The 21,880-nt window shown below is 54.1% G+C and overlaps 1 protein-coding gene across 2 annotated transcripts in view; it reads right to left on the bottom strand.

The window, feature by feature from the left end:
• Positions 1-7,472: 7,472 nt before the first annotated feature.
• IL21R (interleukin 21 receptor) overlaps positions 7,473-21,880 on the bottom strand; it is a 30,735-nt gene continuing 16,327 nt past the window's right edge. The window contains exons 3-9 of one of the 2 annotated variants that reach the window (XM_061208948.1): positions 18,988-19,090; positions 15,765-15,964; positions 13,408-13,553; positions 12,174-12,351; positions 11,615-11,711; positions 10,529-10,613; positions 7,473-8,735 (exon numbers count right to left, since the gene is read on the bottom strand). In XM_061208948.1, the coding sequence (XP_061064931.1) occupies positions 7,953-8,735; positions 10,529-10,613; positions 11,615-11,711; positions 12,174-12,351; positions 13,408-13,553; positions 15,765-15,964; positions 18,988-19,090 (1,592 nt within the window). In that variant the 3' untranslated portion in view covers positions 7,473-7,952. The remainder of the gene's footprint in view (positions 8,736-10,528; positions 10,614-11,614; positions 11,712-12,173; positions 12,352-13,407; positions 13,554-15,764; positions 15,965-18,987; positions 19,091-21,880) is intronic. The other variant, XM_061208949.1, reaches the window with a different exon arrangement.

Genomic DNA, 21,880 nt, shown 5'->3' with positions numbered 1-21,880 from the left:
TTATATTCTTTTCTATTAAGGTTTATCCCAGGAGATTGGCTAGAGTTCCCTATGCTTTGTAGTAGGACTTTGTTGTTGGGATCCAGTCTTGATGTTCACGTCTCAGGGCCTTGGTTTTCTCATCTGAGAAATGGGGATAGAATATCCCCCTCACAGGAGGGCCAGAGGAGCTGAAGAACACCAAGGGCAAGCGCAGCTCAGCCAAGTCTGTTTCCTTTCCTGTTCCCCCAGTTGAGGGACAGTTTGGGCACGTGTATGGGAGATGGGACATAGGGATGTGGGGTTGGCTCTTGATGCTGAAATCTCAGCCTCTGTGCACCGGTGCCAAACTGAATCTTGGGACACAGTTTTGGGGGAAGCAGAAAAGAATAGCTTTATTGCTTTGCCAGGCAAAGGGGGACACAGCAGTTTCCTTCCCTGAAAAACTGTATGTCCCAACCTGGGAGGATTTGATGAGTTTTATAGCAATGGTTCAAGGGTGGGGTTGCTGATAGGATTAGGGTGTGTGCAGGGCTTGCACTCCTCTAATCTGGTCTCAGGTAATCTTGTTGATGAGCTTCTCTGGTATGAAAAATGCTGACATGTTCCATTTGTTGGGTTTTAATTCTATAATAAATAGCTTAAAGACACTGATACATGTATCCCCTGAGGTGGAACCAGGACCCTGCCCCCAGGCTGCACTATTGTTTCTTGGCTGCCCCTCCCTTGTCTTTGCATCCCTTTCCTTCCCGGATTAGCGACTGTTCCAATCTGCCCTTTGGAACTCAGGGAAGGTCATGGAGGCTGGAGTCTGTTCCCTACAAGAAACGGGGAACAGGGGACTTCCCTGGCGGTCCAGTGGTTAAGACTCCGTCCTCCCACTGTAGAGGGTGCGCGTTCAATCCCTGGTCGGGGAACTAAGATCCCACATGCCGCAGAGCGTGGCCAAAAAAAAGACAAAAAAAGCGGGGAACAGAAAAGCTTCTGTGCCCAGGAGCCCCATAGGGTCCTGCTCGCTTTCATTACTCCTTTTTACTTACATAAACCGTGAGTTAATCCGTTCTCTTTAAACACTTAAAACATTACAGATATGACTTAAGCCTCCAGGCTGCTTTCTCCTTCAGGCCTTTTCTCTTCATTTACATACCTTTTATGCTCCCCTACCCCCGAGAAAACAGACCTGCGATGACATTTTACATATTGACACAGCTCCGGCTGTTCACCCTGCAGTGTCCCTGGCACATCTGTATCAGCACGTAGAGAGCTACACGCTACGTAATCTCTATGGTCCTGGCACTGAGGTCCTGATTTTATTCCCTCTTCACTGAAATTGCTTCCTGGTTTCCCCCATTGAGCATCCTCTCGGCTGCCTTCTCAGGATCCACCTCCCTTCTTCCTGGAGCTCAAGCAGATCTGCTGCTGCCGCCCGCCTCCTCCCACGTCCCCTCCCTTCCCTTGCAGCCTCCTTTCGCCCAAGGCCACCCAGGACCCTGGGCTGAGAGTGAGCTCTGTCCTCTGACTGACTACCCATCCTTCCCTTGGGCCCTTGACCCACTTATGCCGGGGACTTTCCAGATGTGCACGTGCATATACGTGTTGTGTGTGTGAAGTATGTGTGTATGTGTGTATATGTACATGTGTGTGTGCGCACACACATGTGATCTCCCTGCTTAGTGTGGTCTCACTGCCCACACCGCCCACTGCCCAATGCAGGTCCACCCACCCAAGGAGTAGAATTCAGTCCTTGTTGAATTTTAAAAAGAACCTACTAAAAATAATTAATTATTAATTAATTAATTAATAAAAAAGAACATACTGTGGTTACCAAAGGGGAGAGGAGAGGGGGAGGGACAAATTGGGAGGTTAGGATTAACAAACAACTATACATAAGACAGGTAAGCAACAAGGATTTACTGTGTGGCATAGGGAATTAAACCCAATATCTTGTAATAACCTATATGGAATATGGAAAGAAAGAAAAAAAGACACACACACGCAAAAACCCCAAAAAACGAATCACTAGGCTATACACCTGAAACTAACACAATATTGTAAACCAGCTATACTTCAATTTAAAAAAAAGAACCTACCCGTTCACCTTGTGTCCTCATCGCCACATTCCCACCGCATGGCGTTTCTGTGACAGTTGTGAAGCCACCTGACAGCGCTGGCAGATGCTAGTGGAGCCCCTGGACCGCAGCGTGGGGAGGGGCCCCGCCTTCAGCCGGCTCCTCAGCCAAGTTCCAGTGGTCACCAGCAGGTGGCAGCAGCAGCCCAACATCTCCGTTTCCTGCTGGTTCATCTGGGTCTCCAGATGTCTGGAGCTCGCTGTCTATCCACGTTTAAGGTTGAGATCAACAAAAGCTTGCTGGGGTCGGGGGGACTTGGCCACAGAGATGATGACAAAGTGACAACATTTTCTGAGCACTTACAATGTGCCACGCTGCTCTCCACACTTCACACATATTAACTCTTGGTCTCACAACAGCCCTAAGAAAGTATGTCCAATTTATATACCCATTTCATGTATGAGGAAACCAAGGCACAAGGAAGTAAAATAATTCCTGCAGGTTGGAAGCTAGTAAGTGGATCTACTGGCTTCCCAACTCAGGCCATCCAGCCTCAGAGACCTCCTCCTTGACACTTCTTTTTAGGGATGGGGTTTGCTTTGGGGTGGACAGCCAGCATGATGCTGAGAGACCCACAAAATGACAGAATGCAAAATTTCTTTTCTGGGAACATCACTTTTTAAGAGAAAACCCCTCACGCCTGTTGCCACTATAGATGAAGGAAGATCCCCAGCTGCTCCACAGTGTGAGCAGCGGGGCGGGGGGAGGGGGGGGGGTCTCTTGCTCCATTCACAGACTTCGAGGAGGCCCCTATTTTCACTTTCATGTCCCATTCTGGGCCATTTCCAAGTCCAAGGGCAAGTGGGTCCCTCCTGGTTTCAGTCCCCTCCCTCCTCTCTGCCCACTTCTTTGTCAGTCACAACCCTGCCTTTGCTTGATTGATTCATTCATTCATTCAGTATTTGTTGAGCACCTGCTATGTGCCAGGCACTATGCTAGGGTCTGAGACCGAGTAGTGGATAAAGCAGACAAAATCCCTGTGCTAGTGGGACAGACAGTAAATATGATAAGCAAGTAAAAGACATATGTTAAAAGCACAATAAATGTTATGGAAAATAATAAAACTAGGTCTGTGGGGTGCTGCAGTTTTGAGTAAGGAGACTAGGGTGGGTCCCATTGCGAAGGTGACATTTGAGCAAAGACTTGACTCCGCTTGTTTTCCATTCATGTGTTGATGCTTCTTGACTGCAGGTGACCCCCTGTCCCATCCCCTTCATTGTGGAGAGTTTATACGCCTTTCTCCTTTGCTCTTGGTGTCATGATCTCCCCGGAGGGGAAGTACATGCGCTCACTCTGTCATCACCCACAGAAGGCCCATTCTGGGTTTTTTGTTTTTGTTTTTTTTTGGCCGTGCAGCGCGGCATATGAGATCTTAGTTCCCTGACCAGGGATCAAGCCCGCACCCACTGCAGTGGAAGCGTGGAGTCTTAACCACTGGACTGCCAGGGAAGTCCCCTGTTCTGGGTTTTGATGGTGCATCTGGGGGGACCACAGGTGGGGCGGGCTGTGACAGGCTATCCTGCATGCAGTGCCAGCAGCAGCCCAGGCAAACCAAGTCCCCAGATGGGTGGGAGGAGGGGGGAAGAGGGTCTCCCTCCAACAAGAGGCCAAAAAGGAGCCGAGGATGCAGAGTGGAGAGCACGGACTCCGGGTGACTGGGCGAGTCACTGCCCCTCTGGGCCTCTATTTCCCCAGCAGTAAAATGAAGGGCTGGGTCCAATTTGCACCCTCTCTCTCCTTCCCAAAGTAGATGGTCCGGGACATCCAGAGAGCTTCCGAGTCTGAGACCTTGCAGTAACTGATGGGGAAATGTCTGGAAGCTAGAGTTCTTGGGTTCTTTAAATCCTAGCACAGGGCAATGTCAGCTTCAGGGTATTTCCCTGGGAAGGAGACTGGAGAAGGGTTGGGACCACAGCACTTTCCTCATCTGACCCAGAGGCCAGCTGAAGGTGATGGCAGAGAAGCACATACACATTTAATGTCCATGTCCTCATCCTCCCTTTTCATCCCCAGAGTCAGCCGAGAGGCTGATTCCTGCCCCACATTACAAAAGAGGAAACAGGTTCAGAGACAGCGAGCGACTTGCCCAAGGTCATTCATGATACATGATGGAGCCTGGTCCTCAGGCCCCTTTGAATGTGGTCCTTCCTTGGGATGGCAGGACAGTCCTCACTGCAGGGATGAGATGAGAATACTGTCCGCTACAAGTGACAGAAACCCATCCCAAATGTGCTTAAGCAAAAAAAAAGGAAACTTACAGCTCATTGATTCAGTCAGGATAGGCTGGGTTATGCTGTGGTAACAATCAGCCCCCAAATCTTAGCAGATTAGAATAAAAGATTTATTTCTTGCTCACAATACGTGTCCATCACAGGTGAACTAGAAGTTCTGCTCCACATCTCCCCACTCGAGGCCCCGGGCTGATGGAGAAGCCACCATCTCACACATCACTGGTCACTGTGGCACAGAGGAACACTCTGAAGGGCATCACGACTGTCAGTTCAATGCTCTGGTCCAGAAGTGAGACTTACCACTTCTGCTCACCACTCATTGGCCAATCCTGGTCATGTGGTGCCATCTGACCACAAGGTGGGGCAGAAGGCCAAGAGCTGGAAATACTTGGTGAACAGTATGATTTCCATACTCATGTACCTCAAAAGTCCAGGGGGAATGTAGTTTCAAGCATGGCTGGATCTAGGAGCTTAAGAGGATATTACTAGGAGTATATGCCCACTTCCCAGCTCTGCTTTCCAGTGTGTTGGCCTCATATTAGGTGAGCTGTTTCTTCCTGGTGCCCCCCTCCCCGGTCCCACCACCCAGCAGCTCCAGGCTCAGTCTAGCCCTACAGCTGAGCAGTCCCAGCAGGAAAAGCGTATGGACCAGCTTGGTCACATGTCTGACCCTGAACTGGCCCTGAGGCTGGGAGGATAGAATGCTCTCTTGGCCAGGCCAGGGTCACTCCCAGAGCTGGGGTCAGCTACCCCAACGATGCTGTGAGGGCAGAAGCACAGGCACCCACAGGTGTTTGCTGAGAGTTTCTTCGCCCCTGACCTAGGTGCCTTCCAGCGGAGCGAGGTGAGGAGAGCTGGACTTGGGATCAGGAGCCCAGAGTTCAAGTTCTGACTCTGACATTTAATTCAGTGTGTGACCTCAGGCAAGTCAGCGGCCCCTTCTGCACCTTCATTTGTCAGATGGATATCCTGCCCCTCGGAGCCTGCAGATGGAAAAGGGCTGGGTCAGGAGCCCTGCCTCTGAAGACAGGGTCATTAGCAATTCTGGCCTGGACTCTGGGTGACAGGGAACTGCCTTCCCCACCCCCATGTGTTCAGGGCTGGGTCACACCTCCAGGCCTTTGCTCAAGCTCTTCCCTCTGCCTGAGTAGCTGGTGTCCCTAACAACTCCTATTCATTTTCAAAGCCCAACGAATACCACCTCCTCCCTGAAGCCCCCCGGGGCCTTCCTGCTGCCTGTCTGGGCTCCCACCCGTGGTGTGCCGGGGCTGCCTCCTACCAGCTAGGAGAGTTGATTGTAAACATCTCTTCCAACCCCATGTTTAAAACCGTCAAGTTGGTAGCTTGAAATTGACCGTGGCGAAAGTGTTTACACCATGGAAATAAGCAAACACTGCAAATCAGGCTTTACTGAGGGCCCACTAGGTGCCTGACGGGGGGAGGTGGTTAAAGCAGTGAACAAAAGAGTCAAAGTTGCTGCGTTCATGGAGCTTAGGTTTGATATTTCATCCTTGTCTCTAGCAACTGTTTATCTCCATCCACCTATCCAACTGCTCTTCCTTCAAGCCTTTACCATGAGCTGGGTCCCCTTCAAAGACAGAGCTGGTGAGGAGCCACGTCTGGCCCAGGCCAGAGCCCCATCCCCCCGCCCCCCCCCGCCTGGCATCAGCCAGTGTCCCAGGTGTCCCCTTCCCCTACTCCCCGGTCCAGAGCTGTGCATGCTGGAGAGAGAGCTGAGCTGCTTCCACGGGGAGCCTGGGGCTCACGGGGTGCCTGGAACCTGTGGCCTCCGTGAGAGTGTGAAAACCACAGCACACCTTGACCCAAGCGTCTCCAGGGTGACGGTGGGGGATGGTGAGGGCTGCTCACACCTGCGGGAGCTGTGGTTTCGCACTTGGGCTCCCATCCTAGCCTCACACCTTGATCCCAGGTTAACAGTTGCACTATTAAGACCATCAATGTTCTAGAACTTTCAGAACCAAGGAATCCCGTGTTCTCTCAGTGACTTCTTCCAACCATACCCTTTTACAGAAGAGTCACGGAGAAACTATCAGCAGGATCGACAACACAGCCCTCGTCCAAAAGCAGAGACAAGCCAGAGTTTCAGGCATTGCCCTGCATGCAGCCTGGCCTTTGGGGAGGACCACAGGCCAGGCAGGTCCAGGCCAGGGTAGGGATTCCCCTCAGGGCTCTGAGGGCCGGTGGCTGAATCAGACTCTGCTATTTTAACCCTGCTTCGTGGCCTCGAAAAAGCTGCCTCTAAAGGTGAGCACCCTTAGGAGGAAAACGATCTCTTTTCTTTCTTTCTTTTTTTAAAGTATGAGTTGTATGCAACATGCAGCACCAATATCGAGCTCCTGTCCAAAGCTGATGTTCAATAAGGTGCCTTCAAAACGTCACAAAGAAGTATTTTCTTAGCATCTTAAATTCACATTTCAGCAGTTTCTCCGACAAATCATCAAAAAGAACTTGACTTCCTCCAATTCCCCAGGACAAGCAAGTAAGACGCCAGGGGATCAGGACCACCGTGTCATTACTGCCGAGTCCGGCCTGCGGCCCTCCCCAACGTGAGTGCCAAGGGGAGCGTCCTCTCGCTGTATCCCAGCACCTGCATGTACTCAGTAAATGAGCTCAATAAATATTTCTGGGGTGCATAAAGGGAACAACAAAATGGGCAGCAGGAGCCAGAAAAAGAAATCTTGGTTGGTGAGGGGCTGATTCTAAGAAACTAAGCTGATTTTAAACCCTGAATCCCCCAAGTGCCCCTCTGCAGGGTGGGACAGCCCACAGGTACCTGGGCTGTGTCTGGTTTCTCACTCCCACCCACCTCCAGCACAAGTCTTGGTCCTGGCCGCAGAAGGAAGGAAGCTGACCTTTATTGAGAGTCTGGGCTGCACACTGTACGTGGGCGACCTCTCCAATGTCTCCCCAGGGTAGGTCAGGCTGCCCCCATTATTAAGACAGGAAACTCCAGCCCAGAGAGGGGAAGTGACTCACCCAAGATGGCACAGCCAGGAGGTGTCAGAGTCAGGATTCAGACCCAGGTCCACTGGCTCCCCCCAAAATCTTCCCACCCCCAGGGTCACTGTGGGCTCGCTTGGTCCCCTTCCCCTCCCCTTGAAAGGCGATAAGGAACAGTTTGGACTTTGTGTGGCTCTGCAGGCAGGACCTGGGGGGCTGGGCTTGGTGGCTGTCCCAGGCAGTGCCCTGGTCCCAGCAGGCCCGGTGGGCAGCACTGGACCAGCCTCTCGGCGCGTGACCCGAGGGTCACCCACGTGCCTCGGAGGGAGGGAGGCTGTCATCACGTGACCACAGACACGCGTGCCGCTCACATTCGCGCACACAGGAAGCTCACGTCGGCACAGACACACGAGTGGCCTTGGGAATATGGCAGAGCCACGGGCGAGCTCCGTGTCCACAGGCATGCAGGCTACTCACACGCGCAGCCACGCCAGTGGGCACCTGAGCCCCAGACACGCGCTGTAAGCACCAGGCTCAGGGGTCCCATCCGGGAGACCGAGGGCTGCAGGCCTCTTTACACCTCAGCCCAGGCGACCCCGTCTGTGGCTCGTGGCTCAGTGGCATGGCGGCTCTGGACGGCCAGGCAGCCTCACTAGCTGGCCTGGGGCCCAGGCCCTGCAGGTGGAGGGGCCGTGACCACCCACTGGCGGAGGTAGCTCCTGGGGGGCCCTTCGTCCCTGGGGCTACTGAAGTCATGCTCCACAGGGCTGCCGCAGTCAGAGTCCGCAAAGCCGCTGTCAAACGTGTCCATGTCCAGGCCAGCTGGGGGCGAACCTGCCTCGCTGTCCGACACCCCTCGGGGCGACCCGCCATCCCAGGGCGGCCCGGGGGCCCAACCCTCTTCATCCTTGAGGTGCAGCTTTATCCTGTCAAGGAGGCTGCCCAGGGGGCCCCCCGGCCCGGCAGGGCCACTGGCTGAGACGCAGCCACAGGATAGGACGGTGGCCCCCGTCCCCAGGAGCGAGTCCTCCGTGCCCGGGCCAGGCTCCAGGCTGGTGTCCAGGTTCAGGGCTGGGTAGCCGTCATCCCCGCAGGTGCAAGGCCAGGCGCACAGCCCCTCTGCGTCCACCACGGTCACCGTGTCAATGGATACCAGGCCGTACGGCCGGTCCCTCTCCTGGCTGTGAGCTGAGCTGCCCAAGCTGCCGGCGGTGGAGCTGGCTGGGCCCCAGGAGCCCGGCTCAAGCACCCCGTCGGCTTCCACCAGGTCTGGGGGCTCCGGCAGCTCTGTGGGCTCCGGCAGCTCTGTGGGCACCAGCCCCTGGGCTGCAGTCTGCGGTGGGCACTGGCTGTGCATCTCCAGGGACAAGGGCACCCCTGGGCTCCAGGATCTCGGCTCCAGGCTGGAGGCAGTGAAGGGGGTGCCCACCCATTTCTGCGAGAGAGAAGAGGAGGGAGAGTCATGGATGGGATGGGGGACAAGGGGCGGCGGGGGAGCATATCAACAGACAGACACAGAGACCAGACAGACAGCAAGAGAGAAAGAGACAAAGACTCCAGAAGATAAAGAGAGAGATGGGGGTGGGGGGAGATGAGCACCGTGCTGTGTCCCTGTCGAGGGACAGTCCCTGCCGCTGTCCCGGCCTCCCTGGGCCTCAGTCTCCCTGCCTGTAGCAGGGAGCCACGGCCCTCAGCAGCCTGCAGGCGCAGACAATCCGCTGCTCAGTGGCCTGGGGTCTGTATGGGTGTGGGTCCAAGATTCCTGAGCTGTGGGGACGAGGGGCAGGAGGCCCTGAGAGCTGAGTGACAGAGCCCCCACCAGGTCTTCTGTTTTATGTCCTCGAGGAGATTTCTCGAAGCCACACATTCCTCTGTTTGTGTCCTCACTAGAGTGGACACATGACCAGGGAAGAAGCCCCAATTCTTCTGGTCACGGCTGTGTCCCCAGAGGCTCACACAGTGCCTGGCACACAGTAGGCACCCAATAAATGTATATTAACTAAATGAATGAATGGAGTGAATCAAGGACCAGCCACTCAGAATAGATAAGGGCTGTGGGGTGACAATGGACTGAGGCAGCCATCCCTAAACTTTAAGGATCCCCCTGCCCTCACCTGCCAGGGGTCCCACTCATGACACAGGGTCTCCATCCAGTTGGCAGAGAAAATCCCTGAGAACCAAAATCTCCCAGTTTTGAGCCTACTCCATCAGAAAGCTCCTCTCAGAACCCTGCTGAGGCCACCACCACTGATTTGAAGTCACTTCTCAGCTGTGTGGCCTTGAGCCAGTTACTTACCCTCTCTGTGCCTCAGTTTCTGCATCTGTAAAATGGGCCTGCTAATAGTCCCCACTCCACAGGGTGGTTGTGGGGATTAAATGATAAATTAAATAACATCTGTGGCGCTCCTAGCAGAGTGCCTGGTGCACAGCAAGTGCTGTATGAGTATTGGTAAAACAAACACAAAATAGATGTGATATTTGAGCTTCAGGGAAAGTGCAGAGGAAAGAGGAAAGGGTCTATCCAATGTGGACTGCAGCCTAGGCTCTTCCCCTGCCCGGCTCTGAGCCTCGGTCTCCTCGGTCTCCTCGTAGTTCCCCTGGGATGGTGGAGCACCCCCCCCTCCCCACCTGCAGGGGCTGCTAAGAGGATGAAAGGGTGGAGGTGAGACAGCGCTCAGTGAGCGCCAGGCAGACAGCAGGTCGCACTTCCTGACTTCCAGGCTCTGCTGGAGCAGGTGGGTCACCACATCCTCTCTGCGGTGACTGCCGCCACCGGGTGGGTGGTGGTAAATAGGCACAGAGAACCCAAGGGCGATGGCGCTGGTAGCAGGGGTTGGGGCCTGGATGGGGCTGGTGTATTTTGCAGGCAGGGCCATATCCTTCCCAGAAGCTGCTCCCTCCCCACCTCCATGGCAAGGGCTTCTACCAAAGGACCAGGAGACCACTTTGTGGCTCAAGGGACCACCTGGCTCACCCTCTCTCCCATTTTGGCTCCTTGGGCTGGGAAATGCTGCAGGATCTTGTTTAATTCTTATGCCAACTCTGCCCCACTGGAATTATTTCCTGCACTTTGCATGTGCAGAGACTGAAGCCTGGTTCCGGGCCGGGTCGGGGATCTGGGTGCCCCAGGCCTACAGGGTGGGGCTGGTGGTCTAGGTGTGTGGGTGGAAGCAAGCTCCCAGAGGGTGAGAGGCTCCCAGGGGCTCAGCACGTGGTGGGGACACTCACCTTGAAGTCTCCGCTGTGGCCCATGTACAGGGGCTGGAAGAAGGGCTCTGGGCTGGGCACCTGCACCCACACCTTTTTCCATAGCCTGGGAGGGCAGAGACGAGGTGAGCCCCCCGCATCTCCCAGAGGTCAGCCGGGCCTCCCGCTCAGATGCTCTCCAAATGTGTCCTGCGGGAGGCTCAGAGCCTCCAAGACACACCCAGGCCCCTCCCTTCCGCCCCTCTGCCCCAGGCTTCAGTTTTCACATCTGTAAAATGGGGCAGCGAGTCTCCTGAAGGTGCTCCGAGTTTAAGGGCTTGGCTGCCTATTCTCTGCTGAGCCAGTGCTGGCCCCTGAGCCTTGACTTCCTCCTCCACCACCAGGGATGAGCCAACAGCCAATTCCGTGGGGCTGTAGGGAGGGGTCAGGAAGTGTAGGCACAGCACCAGGCACCCCAGCACCCAGAGACTGGCCTGCAACACCCTCTGTGATTCGCAGGCTTCTCTGCCTTGAACAGGGTATGCAGGGCGCCCGCCCAGCGTCTGCCACTTAGCAAGGGCTCAGCCTCAGCCAGCAGCACGCACGAAGGCCAGGGGAGCTTAGGTTTTATCAATATTTTTAATCAGCATCAGCCTTTCTCTCGATGGCCACGTTCAGCAGAAACCCAATACATAAAGAGATAAAAGCAAAACCTCTGGTTTTGAAGCAGGATTGTCAGGGGGGTTATCCCACCAGCCCTTCACCCTCACCTGGCGGGCCCTCCTGACCCTCAGGACTCAAAGCTTAAAATTCACTGGACAAGATCACAGCTGAGGTCACTGTTATGAGCACAGGTCAAAATTCCTTCTCCTCCACTTCACTGCTGTGTGACTTTGGGCAAGTTCCTAGACAGCTCTGTGTCTCAGTTTCCCCATTTGTCAAATGGAAGTAAATGCCATGTATCAAGCGCATATGGCTGCTGTGAGGGTTAAGCATGTGCTCTACACAGTGCCCAGTAAACGGTTTATTATCACCATCACCGTCATTACTATTGTCGTGGTGACAGGTGTGTCCCCCAGTCCTGGCCCAGGCTGACCCCCTCCCTGCCACCCTGTTCCCTGGCCTCACCTCCAAGGCAGGTGGATCTTCAGGCCTAAGAAGACAAGGATGAGGCATACGAGGACCAGGATGGGAAGCAGTTGAGGGTACAAGTCTCCCTTTATCTCTGGGAAGGAAGAAAACACTGGGTGAAATTGACCAACCTCTACGAGAGGCCACCTGGGCTGGCTGTGGAGGACACTGGGTCTGGGCTGGAGTGGAAGGGGGTGGGAAGGCTGCTGGTGCCTCGCAGTGGGATGGACCTGGCTTCAACTTGTGCTCCCACCCCCACCCTAGGCAAGTGATTTCATCTCTCTGAACCTCAGTTTTCTCATCTGTAAAATGGGGATAATAATTCCCACTTCACAGATACATTAGGAGGATCAAAGGCCCTGCCAGGAGAAGCACCTGGCACCCAATGCAGGGCCTGGCAAGCAGGGGCCCCAGAAATGCTGTGGAACAGCCACAAGGGGATGCATGACTGAGTGGGTACCTTCCAGCTGTGCTGAAAATCTCAGGGTTCAGGGCCGCTGCACTAGGACAAGATTTAGTACAAGGAGTGGGTGTCCATCCCTGCTTCACATCTTACCTTCTGGCTGGGTGTGAAAGATGACTGGGTCACTCCACTCGCTCCAGGTCCCCTGGAAGGAGGAGCCAGGCTGGGGCCCTGCCCGCATCTGCAGCTCGTAGCTTGAGCCTTTGTGGAACTCCAAGGGGAGGAGAGAGACGCTTCTCGAATCCACTGAGATCAGCTTTTTCCTTGGACTCTGCCAACACAGGGAAAGGATGCACTGGGTTAGGACCACCCAGGCCAGCCCCCGCCTCCAGCAGAACCACCCTTTACCAGCCCCCAGGAAAGGGGTGGAGCTTCTCCTGGCAAGTCTCCGCCCCCTCCACAAGAATCAGTGTGAGTTCTGGCCACTCCAGTGTGGGCAGCACAGAGCCATGGGCGCTGCCCCGGCCTTGCCTGTGATACAGTGCTTTGTTCGGTTTCTCTCTGATCCCAGCTCAGTCGCTCACAGCCCCACAGGGGACCCTTCCTGCTGGGCCTGGGAATGTCCCAGGAACAGCAGTGGCCATTCCTGGGAATGTTTAGCTGGCAGCATTCCAGACTTTGGACACTTCTGTAATTCTTCAACAGTGGGTATTTTCAATAGTGGGCATTTCTGGGCGTCTTTAACTACAGGCATCTTAGCAATGGGTACCTCTGGAAGTCTTCCACAGGGGACCGTCTAAACTATGGCATTTATGAAAATCTTAAACTGAGACCATTCTAAAGGATGGATAATTAGAACACTTCAGCTGTGACTGTTCTAAATAGTGGGCCATTCTGGAACTCTCCAACACTCTAAACAAAGAATGCCTCTAGAAGCCTTCACATTTGAAACAACGGTCCCTTTGACACTGAACTTTCTTGGTTATTGATACTTCTGGAACTCTCCAACTATGGCCATTCTAAGCAAAGCGGGAAGGTTCCGGACTGCCCCATTTCTGAAACTTCTTCTACTGTGACGGTACTAGACTTGAGATAGAACCAGGGACAGTGCAGATCCCTTCCTCCTTGGCACACCGATAAGAGGAGGAAACAGGGACAGGAAGGAATGAATTTTAAGGGGTCTCCTACCCCAGGGAGAAATGAGGCAAGGGCAGCACGGAGTGAGAGAGCGCAAGGGAGAGCGTCCATCCCCGGCGAGTCCCTGGTTTCCACTCTGGACTGTGAATTACAAGCTCACCTGTGTCTGCCCCTCCCCCCAACCCGGATGCTCAGCACTGCCCCTCCCCCTCCCCACCCCCACTCCGCCCCAATCCTCTGAGGGTCTCACCAGAGCCCAGGGGTCTCCGAGCTTCCTGTACCGCAGCTCATACTGAAGTTTGCCCTTCAGTGCGTAGACATTGTAATTGGAGCTCCAGGAGATGTTATAATGTCCGGAGAAGGTCACGGTCACGTTGAAAGGGGGAGATGGCTTGACTTAGAGGAAAAAGCCAGAAAGATAAAATGGGATGAGATTTTGCAGCAGTTGAGAATGATGTGGTGATGCGAATAGATGCTCTCCTTGATGAGATCAAGACTAATGACCCTGAATGACTTGGGGTAAAGCATCCCCTGTCTCTGGGCCTTAGTTTACTCATCTGAGAAATGAGAGATTTAGATGAGTCTAAAGGGTGGGTGCTACGACTCAGGGGGGCAAGAATGCAGACCGGCGTGGCTGGGGGGAAAAAAACCAACGAGACCCACTCATTCTCCATTTCTGTTCTAAATGATGGCATAATTTTCTTTTAACTCTAGCTTCCTTGAGAAGTCAAAAGACTGTAATTAGCATCATGCTAATTAATTAGCACCAATTATGATAATGATGGAAGTTACCACCTCTGAGTGCCTGCCGGGCTGCTCTACGACGAGCATTTTGATGCACGCAGGGGCCCTGGGAATTCAATGTGACTGTTGTCATCTCCCAGACATCTTCTGGAAAGTGCGGGAGCAGAGATCTGGGCCACAACACCACGCCCTCCTGGGCTCTGTGATCCAGCTTGCCATATGCCCCTGTCTTGGGGATCTTAGCTCCTTGGGACACAGGTTTTGTTCTCCAGGTCAGTGCTGTGTCCGCAGCTCCTAGGACAGAGCCGGCACACAGCAGGCCCTCAAGAGATACTTGTTAAACCAACAAATGAACCTTCCAGGGATTCCAGAAAGGAACTCTGAGGCTGCAGACGACTCAGCACCAAGGCCTGCGATGGGAGAAGGTGAGTGTTCGGGAGGCTGCGGCGAGGATTTTATTGTCATTGCTATTCCAACCATGGGTCCTTTGGGACTGGAATAACTGCTGAGCCCTCTCCCCTTCTCCCCAGGCCAACGGAGACCTGGTTTTCCACTTCCCTGTATGTCCTGGGCTTGGTGGTGAGGACCAGAGCTGGGGATCAGGGATGGGGTCAAGGACGGGGGCCCAGAGCCCAGGAGGGGGAAGGGAGTAGAACACTGCCCCCTGCCAAATCTGGGCACAGGCCTGGCTTCAGGCCGTGGCAGGGAGGGGGCCAGAGAGAAATGGGAATTGGAGCCACCCTGCGAGGTGGAGGGGCCGTGAAGCGGTTCCTTCTCTTCTGCAGGGGCAGGGGGAGGCTTGCTGTCTGCCCAGCTCACTCAGAGGGGCAAGAGGGCGCCCCTGCTCCGTGAACTCGCCATGCCTGCATCTGCATGGCTGAGTGAGCGTGTGCGTATGTGTGCATATGGGCGTGTGTGAGAGAGCGTGGGCCTGTGGCCGGGCTGGCTAGGCCGAGGGCTGCTGGGACACCCGTGCATTTGTCCAAGGGTGTATTTATGAGTGTGTGTGTGAGAGACTCTGGGTGTGTCTGCGTGTGTGTGAATCTTCATTCACACCTTGTGCGGTGGGACACCCACTCAGCGAAGTGGTGCAAACCTGGACCCCCTCCAGGTGACAGACACCCTCTCAACCCCCTGCCCCACCACTGGGAACCTAGGGCCAAAATCCCCCAGAGATTCCTCGCAGAGGCTGGGCCTTCCCGAGGAGGGCAGGACTCTCTTAGCAGTCTGCGTTTGCATGCCTCTGAGCACGGGCTTCTCACCCCCCCTGTGGAAATCCCACTTTGGACACACACACACACACACACACACACACACACACACACACACTAAAAGCTGCCTCCTGGACCCGCCCTGGTTCTGGACCCACAGAGACAACTGCTTCCACCATCCAGGCCCCCCCTGCCCCTGGACTCCTCCCTACCCCCAGCCTGGAGGGAAATTCCAGGCCTCACTGGAGCTAATGAATGGGAGAAAACTCAGGGAGGTTTTTCTATTGGGACTCAATGTCCCCACTTGCCTCATAATGTAGACAGAATCCCTAAGAGTCAGGGTTAAAAGGGCCCTCACTCTACAAATAGGGAACCGGTCCAAGGTCACAGATGGGCAGCGGCTGAGCCAGGACTGAAGGTCAAGATCCTGGGTCCCAGTCCAGCTCCTTTTCACACCGCTGCTGCCTCTCTTTGGTTAAAGCTCAAACCTAGTTATCAACCCATCACAGCTTAGTAAACATCAGTGCATCTACAGAGCAGAACTCTAAGGGGAGGTGAGGACATAGGACAGGTCAGCTATGATGGTGGGGGAAGGGGAGCCGTCTCAGGGACCATGAGTCCTCCTCAGCTCTGGGGTCCAAGAGATACTCACTGCTTTCAGCCAGGACGAAGCTGCCGCACTCCTGGGAGTGGTTGCCCGAATGGTCTGTCATGCTGACAGTGAAAACGTCGTCGGCCACGAATTGGAGCACATCCATGTGGCACGTGTACTCCGCATGCGTGGCGTTGTGAGTGGACCAGCAGAGGCTGCAGGAGGTGACCTCATCCTCCAGTTCTCCATATGAGTCTTGCCTTCAAGGACAGAGCAGCCGGTTATGGCTGCAAGCCAGCGGGGCTCAGGGCACAGGGCCAGGACCCAAGCCCAGAATCTTGGGGCTGGGAGGGAGTTGAGGTGGCGCCGGGGGTCACCTGGTCCAACTACCCCTTTCCCCGGGAAGATACTCCTCCCCTGAAGCAGCCCTGATGGATGGTGTCCAGGCTTGGCTTGTATGCCTCCAAGGGACTGGGAACTCACTACCTCATTTAAGGACAGCAGCTCTTAACTTTGGAAATTTGGGCCATTCTTGCCTGGACTGAGCCTAAATCTGTCCCTGTCAGTTCCATCAGCTGTATCACTGTCCTACAGAAAGGGTGCTAAGCATTTCAGTTCTCCTTCCTGCCCTCCTCTGTCCAACATCTGCTGAATACCTAATAAGTGCTTGTGCTCAGGGCCAAGACAAGAGCCAAATGAACTTCATCCCCTGCTTTGGGTGAACTACCAGGGAGGCTATTGGTATAAGGGTGGGGGGAAATGCTCTGGCTTTTTAACTGCCAGTGGGCAGAAACAGTGGGTTTTGAAGTATGTATAGGAGTTCACCAGATATTTATTTCCCTACCTACATCTTCAGGCTGTGAACAAGACCACCCTTGAGGGCTAATATGGATGTGTGGACTCAGTTCTTTGCTAAATATTTGCTGGAATAGAAACTTCTGCTGAATAAAGGGTCTCTAAACCTCTTGCACAGCAGCCAGGAGGATCTTTAAAAACTCCATCATCCCCATGCTTAAAACCCTCGGTGGCTTCTCATCACCCACACAATAAAAGCTGGCCCTTGCTTACCTCTCATCTCCTTTGCTTGTTATTCTCTCTCACACTGGGTCACTCTGCTCTGGCCCCACTGACCTCCTCGCTATTCCTCAGACTCATTAGTCTCTCCCTACCTCAGGATCTTTGCACTTGCAGTGCCCTCTGCCTGGACTGCCCTTTCCCCAGCTCACTGGCTGCCTCCTTCTCACCCAGAGAGGCCTGCCCCAACCACCCTGGCTAAAGCAGACCTTCCCCCCATGTCACTTGCTTTCTCAGAAAGCATCCTGTTGGTTGTTTACGTGTTTCTTGTCTATCTCCCCAGCCACTCCCCGCCTGCAGTGAATCAGCTCCGGGACCAGCTGGGACCTTGTTGGTCTTAGGTTCTACTGCGCCCCCAGTGCCTGCAAGTATCTGGCAAGAGCTTAATAAATATGTTCTGAAGAAGTAAGTGAATGAACGAATGAATTGGTGATGACAGAATGAAAGCCAGCTGTTCCTTATCCTGAGCAGCACATTGACAAAGACTCCCCTTGACCAAGCTCAATTCAGGCTCCTCGGAACTCTCTCCTCAACTAGGCCCTGACTTTGGGACTTCCACGCTCGTCTCTGCATTGTCTAATTTTAGCAAGAATCCTGCTAAGTCATTTTAGCCAGAATCTTCCATCCTTGATATCTGATCGAATTCCTCATCCTCCACCACCCCCAGGTGATGTAGGCTCACCCTGGGCTGCCATTAGCAAGAATCCTGTTAAGTCAGTTTCGCTGGAACCTCCCTTACCCCTGATGTTTCCTCTTAGTATTTTTCCATCCATTGACGTGCTCCTTGGCTATAAATTCCTAATTTTCCTTGTTGTATTCGAGTTGAGCCCAAGCTCTCTTCCCCACGCCAAAACCCCACGCAGCGGTCCCTACACCGATCATGATGGTCTTTTTTTTTTTTTTTTAAAGAATCCCTTATATATTCATTTTTTTAAAAATAATTTACTTATTTATTTTTGCCTGCGTTGGGTCTTCGTTTCTGCGTGCGGGCTTTCTCTAGTTGTGGCGAGAGGGGGCTTTCTTCATTGCGGTGTGCAGGCTTCTCATAGCAGTGGCTTCTCTTGTTGTGGCTCACGGGCTCTAGGTGCGTAGGCTTCAGTAGTTGTGGCACACGGGCTTAGTTGCTCCATGGCATGCGGGACCTTCCCGGACCAGTGCTCGAAACTGTGTCCCCTGCATTGGCAGGCGGATTCTTAACCACTGAGCCACCAGGGAAGCCCGATCATTATGGTCTTGAATAAAGTCTGCCTTACCATTCTTTAACAAGTGCAGGGGCTTCCCTGGTGGCGCAGTGGTTAGGAATCCGCCTGCCAATGCAGGGGACACGGGTTCATGCCCCGCTCCAGGAAGATCCCACATGCCGCGGAGTGGCTAGGCCCGTGAGCCACAACTACTGAGCCTGCGCGTCTGGAGCCTGTGCTCCGCAACGGGAGAGGCCGCGACAGTGAGAGGCCTGCGCACCGCGATGAAGAGTGGCCCCCGCTCGCCGCAACTGGAGAAAGCCCTTGCACAGAAACGAAGAGACCCAACACAGCCAAAAATAAATAAATAATAAATTTATAAAAACAAACAAACAAACAAAAAAGAAACAAGTGCAATGAAAAATTTTTCTTTAACAATAGGGACCCATGAATATTGGAGTCAGACTGCCTGTGTTTGAATCTCAGCTCCACCATTCACTGGCTGTGTGACCTTGGGCAAACTGCATAACCTCTCTGAACCCTAGTGTCCTCGTTTGTTAAACGGGAGTAATAATTGTGAGGATGGGAACTGATGGTTCATGTGAAGTGTAGCAGGATGCCGGGCATGTATTCAGTGTTCAAAAAAATCATGTGGCAGTCTGGTCATCCTGGGGTCTCAAAACCACAGTCTGGCCTGTGTGGGCAAGAGAGTACGGTCTTTGGAGCCCTGCTCACTGGACAAGTCTCGTGAGTCCTGCATGGGCATCTGTAAGACAGGCACAGTGATTCCCAGCTCACGGTCCCAGATCACGGTCAGTGATTCTCAGCTCATGGTGAAACCAAATGCTGTTGGTGAAAGTGCTGAGAGAGCCCCCAGAAGTGGCAGCCATTATTTTTATTGCTAAACTACCTGCCAGGCACACAGTAGGTCCAACTCAGTCTGTGGCCTCTGGCAGTCCTGCCTCACCCCAGCCCTCCAGGGCTACCCTGAATAGCATCCCTGAGGCTGGCGAGGCCTGGCCACTTACCAGGTGAGGGTGAGCGTGCCAGGGTGCAGGGCCCATGTCTCCAGGATGCAGGTGACTGTCTGGATGTAATCGGTGTAGCAAATGAGGTCTGAGCAGCCGCAGGCTGGAGGGTCAAGGGAGACAGAAGCCTTGGTGGTGGGGGGGTCCGGTCGGGGGCAGCAGAGCTCATCACCCCCTCAGCCCCTTGAGGGCTGGAGGATGAGGGGAAGCAGGGGTCCCAGGGCCAGGATGAATATGACGACCCTAGGGCCACTAAGATAAAGTCCTGGAGCAAGGGGGTCCTTGCCACCTAAGAATTCTATTTTTGAGCCCCCAAAGTTGCGAGGTTGGCTATGGAGACAAGACTCTCTTAACGATAAACATCATAAACTAAGCGGGTCCCCACCCAGCGCCCTCCCCACAAGCCCTGTGTCCAGACACCAGGTCAGCATCCCTCCTGGCCGGCCTCCCTCTCAAGGTGGTGTGTCCTGAACTCCCCGGTTGCCGGGGGAACCTGCACATCCCGCGAGAGGGATTCGTGTGGTCAGTGAGAGACCACATGCTCCCTCTGTTCCCCGCAGCTGGTCCAAGACAGGACATGGACCTCGGTGACCTGGCAGTGCTTCGAGGGAGCAAGAAACCTTCAGAAAACTGAGAAGCCCTTGGATACTTTTGCCAAGATGTCTGTATTATCCTACTGCCCAAACCATCGCCACCAGCACCAACCAAGTGACACAGGTATGGTCCCCCTCAGGCAATTTTATTGGAAGATTTGATACTCTCCCAACTCCAACATTAATTGCTTTACTTTGTGCTAAAAATGTTCGACAAAATCCAGTTAATAAGTTTTAGTTTAGCTTTGTTTTGTAAGATCAAGTGCCAATGCTGCTATTCCCCCTGCCTCCACCCCCCACTATTTACCAGAAATTTGTTCCCCTTTTAAATGGATTCATTCTTAGTGGCTTTTTCCTATTTTTCCTTGACTAATGAAGATCCAGGGGGTAGTAGTACATTCCTCCTGCGTCTCCATCTAGGTCAGAAGCTGGATTTGCAGTCAAGAACACTGTCACTGGAAACATCCTTTATTTCTACTCCCATCACATTTTACAAATGAGAAACACTGAAGCTCTGAGACTGGGCTACACCTCTTGTCTCGCTCTTGGTCTGGGCTCATGAGACCCAGGAAAGGCAAAATCTAATCTGTGCTGGTTCTTCACATCCACACACATGGCAGACACCGCTCATCGATCATGGCACTCACTCCCTTGGGTGTGGCCTCAGAATCCTTCTCAACACAGTTGAGTGGCTCCAGACAGCCACTACCAAGGGATCTGAGATGTGGAAATGAATCCTGTTCTAGGAGGAAGTTTCCCTCGGGGAGGGGCACAGGGCCTGTCGGTGGACACAGAGCGGCCAGTTCAGATACTTTGTGGAGAAAAGAGGACTGATTCTGGCAGGACCAAAACCCATGTGGCTGTGTCCTCTCTGAGTTCATCGTAGCCTAGTTGTTCTCTTTCAGGGCTCCAGAACTCGGAGAGGAGCTGCCTTTCCTAGGTAGACTCAAGGCCACCAAGGGACAGGGTTTGTCCCAAACTTGTAATGAAACATTGCAGAGGGGACAGTAGTCTCTGAACTAGTGTGGAGGTGGCATCAGGGACCAGAGGGAGTAAAAACCCTGTCATCGGTCACTACCCTGAGCCCTGGGCAGAGAGCCCCTGGGCCACCCCCACCCCGCCCAGGGTTATCACAGCGTGTGGGAGGCAGTGGGAGCTGTGAAAAGTGCACACGTGACTCACGACTGCTCTGAGTCCCTATTTGTAAGCTGGAGACACTGGCCCCTCGGAGGGGGTGGGGAGGTATTTAGATGATATCATGCCGGTGCAGCCCATGCTGCCTGCACGTGGCACTCACCCAATAAAAGCAGTTAAGACCATGGGAATCAGGCAGATTTGGGAACCCATCCCAGCTCTGCCACTGCCCGGCTGTGTGGCCGTGGACCTGCCTCTCACCCTCTCTGAGCCTCACAGGCTGTCGGGAGAAGGGAATGAGGATGCTTGGCCCCCGGGACACAGCAGGGGCTTGTTATTTGTGCCCACGGGGTGGGGAGAGGCAGCGGGTGACCCAAAGGCCCTTAGAGGCTAGGACAGGATGCTGACCACTCAGAAAGGGAAAATAAAGGAGCCTGATATCTGTTTCCTGATGGAGCTATTTGAAGCTTTGGGTCTTCCGGTAAAAACCGGAGTGAAATGCCTATGAGTCAGCACAGTGGCGGCTGAGGGCACCCCTGCCCCCAGGCCAGCTCCCATTCAAGCCTGTGTGCTGCGTCCCGCCTCCTCTGGGAAGGCTTCCTGGATCTCTCAGCCCTGACTGCGCCCCCAAGTCTAACACCTGGCCTTTCCCTGCTCGGGTCTCGAACATCTCTCCCTCTGACTGCAATATCTTCTGGTCCTCCGGGGCTTCCTTCTGAGGCTTTGGCTACTTTTGTCTCCACAGCCACTCTCCCCCCGCAGGGAATATCTGTGCTGGCAGTGGATCCAGTGATTGTTGAGAAACATCTCCTAGGAGATGAGTAGAAACTGAGGTTAGACCACAGGCAGGACTTCCTCACTCTGAGAATTGGGAGCCAGCCAAGGCAGAGAGAAGAAGGATGAAGTCTCTCATCCTCCCGCCCCCCCTTCCCCGGCCAGTGAGACGTGGAGACCAGGACAGTGGGCTGGGCCATGTGGGACTCACTTCTGGACAGTGGAGCTCTCTGGTGGGATGGGCTCTGGCTAATGCAGAGATGGCTACTGGACTTGTGTCGGCCGCAAGTGGACAGATGCCACAGACTCTGACCCTGTGGCCTCTACCCCGCCCGGGAGCCCACAAGGCCAGCCCGGCCGCTCTCCACCCGCATACCACGGGGCAACTACTT

Source organism: Eubalaena glacialis, chromosome 13 (genome assembly GCF_028564815.1).
Source record: "Eubalaena glacialis isolate mEubGla1 chromosome 13, mEubGla1.1.hap2.+ XY, whole genome shotgun sequence".
Taxonomy (NCBI): Eukaryota; Metazoa; Chordata; class Mammalia; order Artiodactyla; family Balaenidae; genus Eubalaena; species Eubalaena glacialis.
Note: the sequence above shows the minus strand (reverse complement) of the source record. Positions and strands in the feature narration are given on the sequence as shown.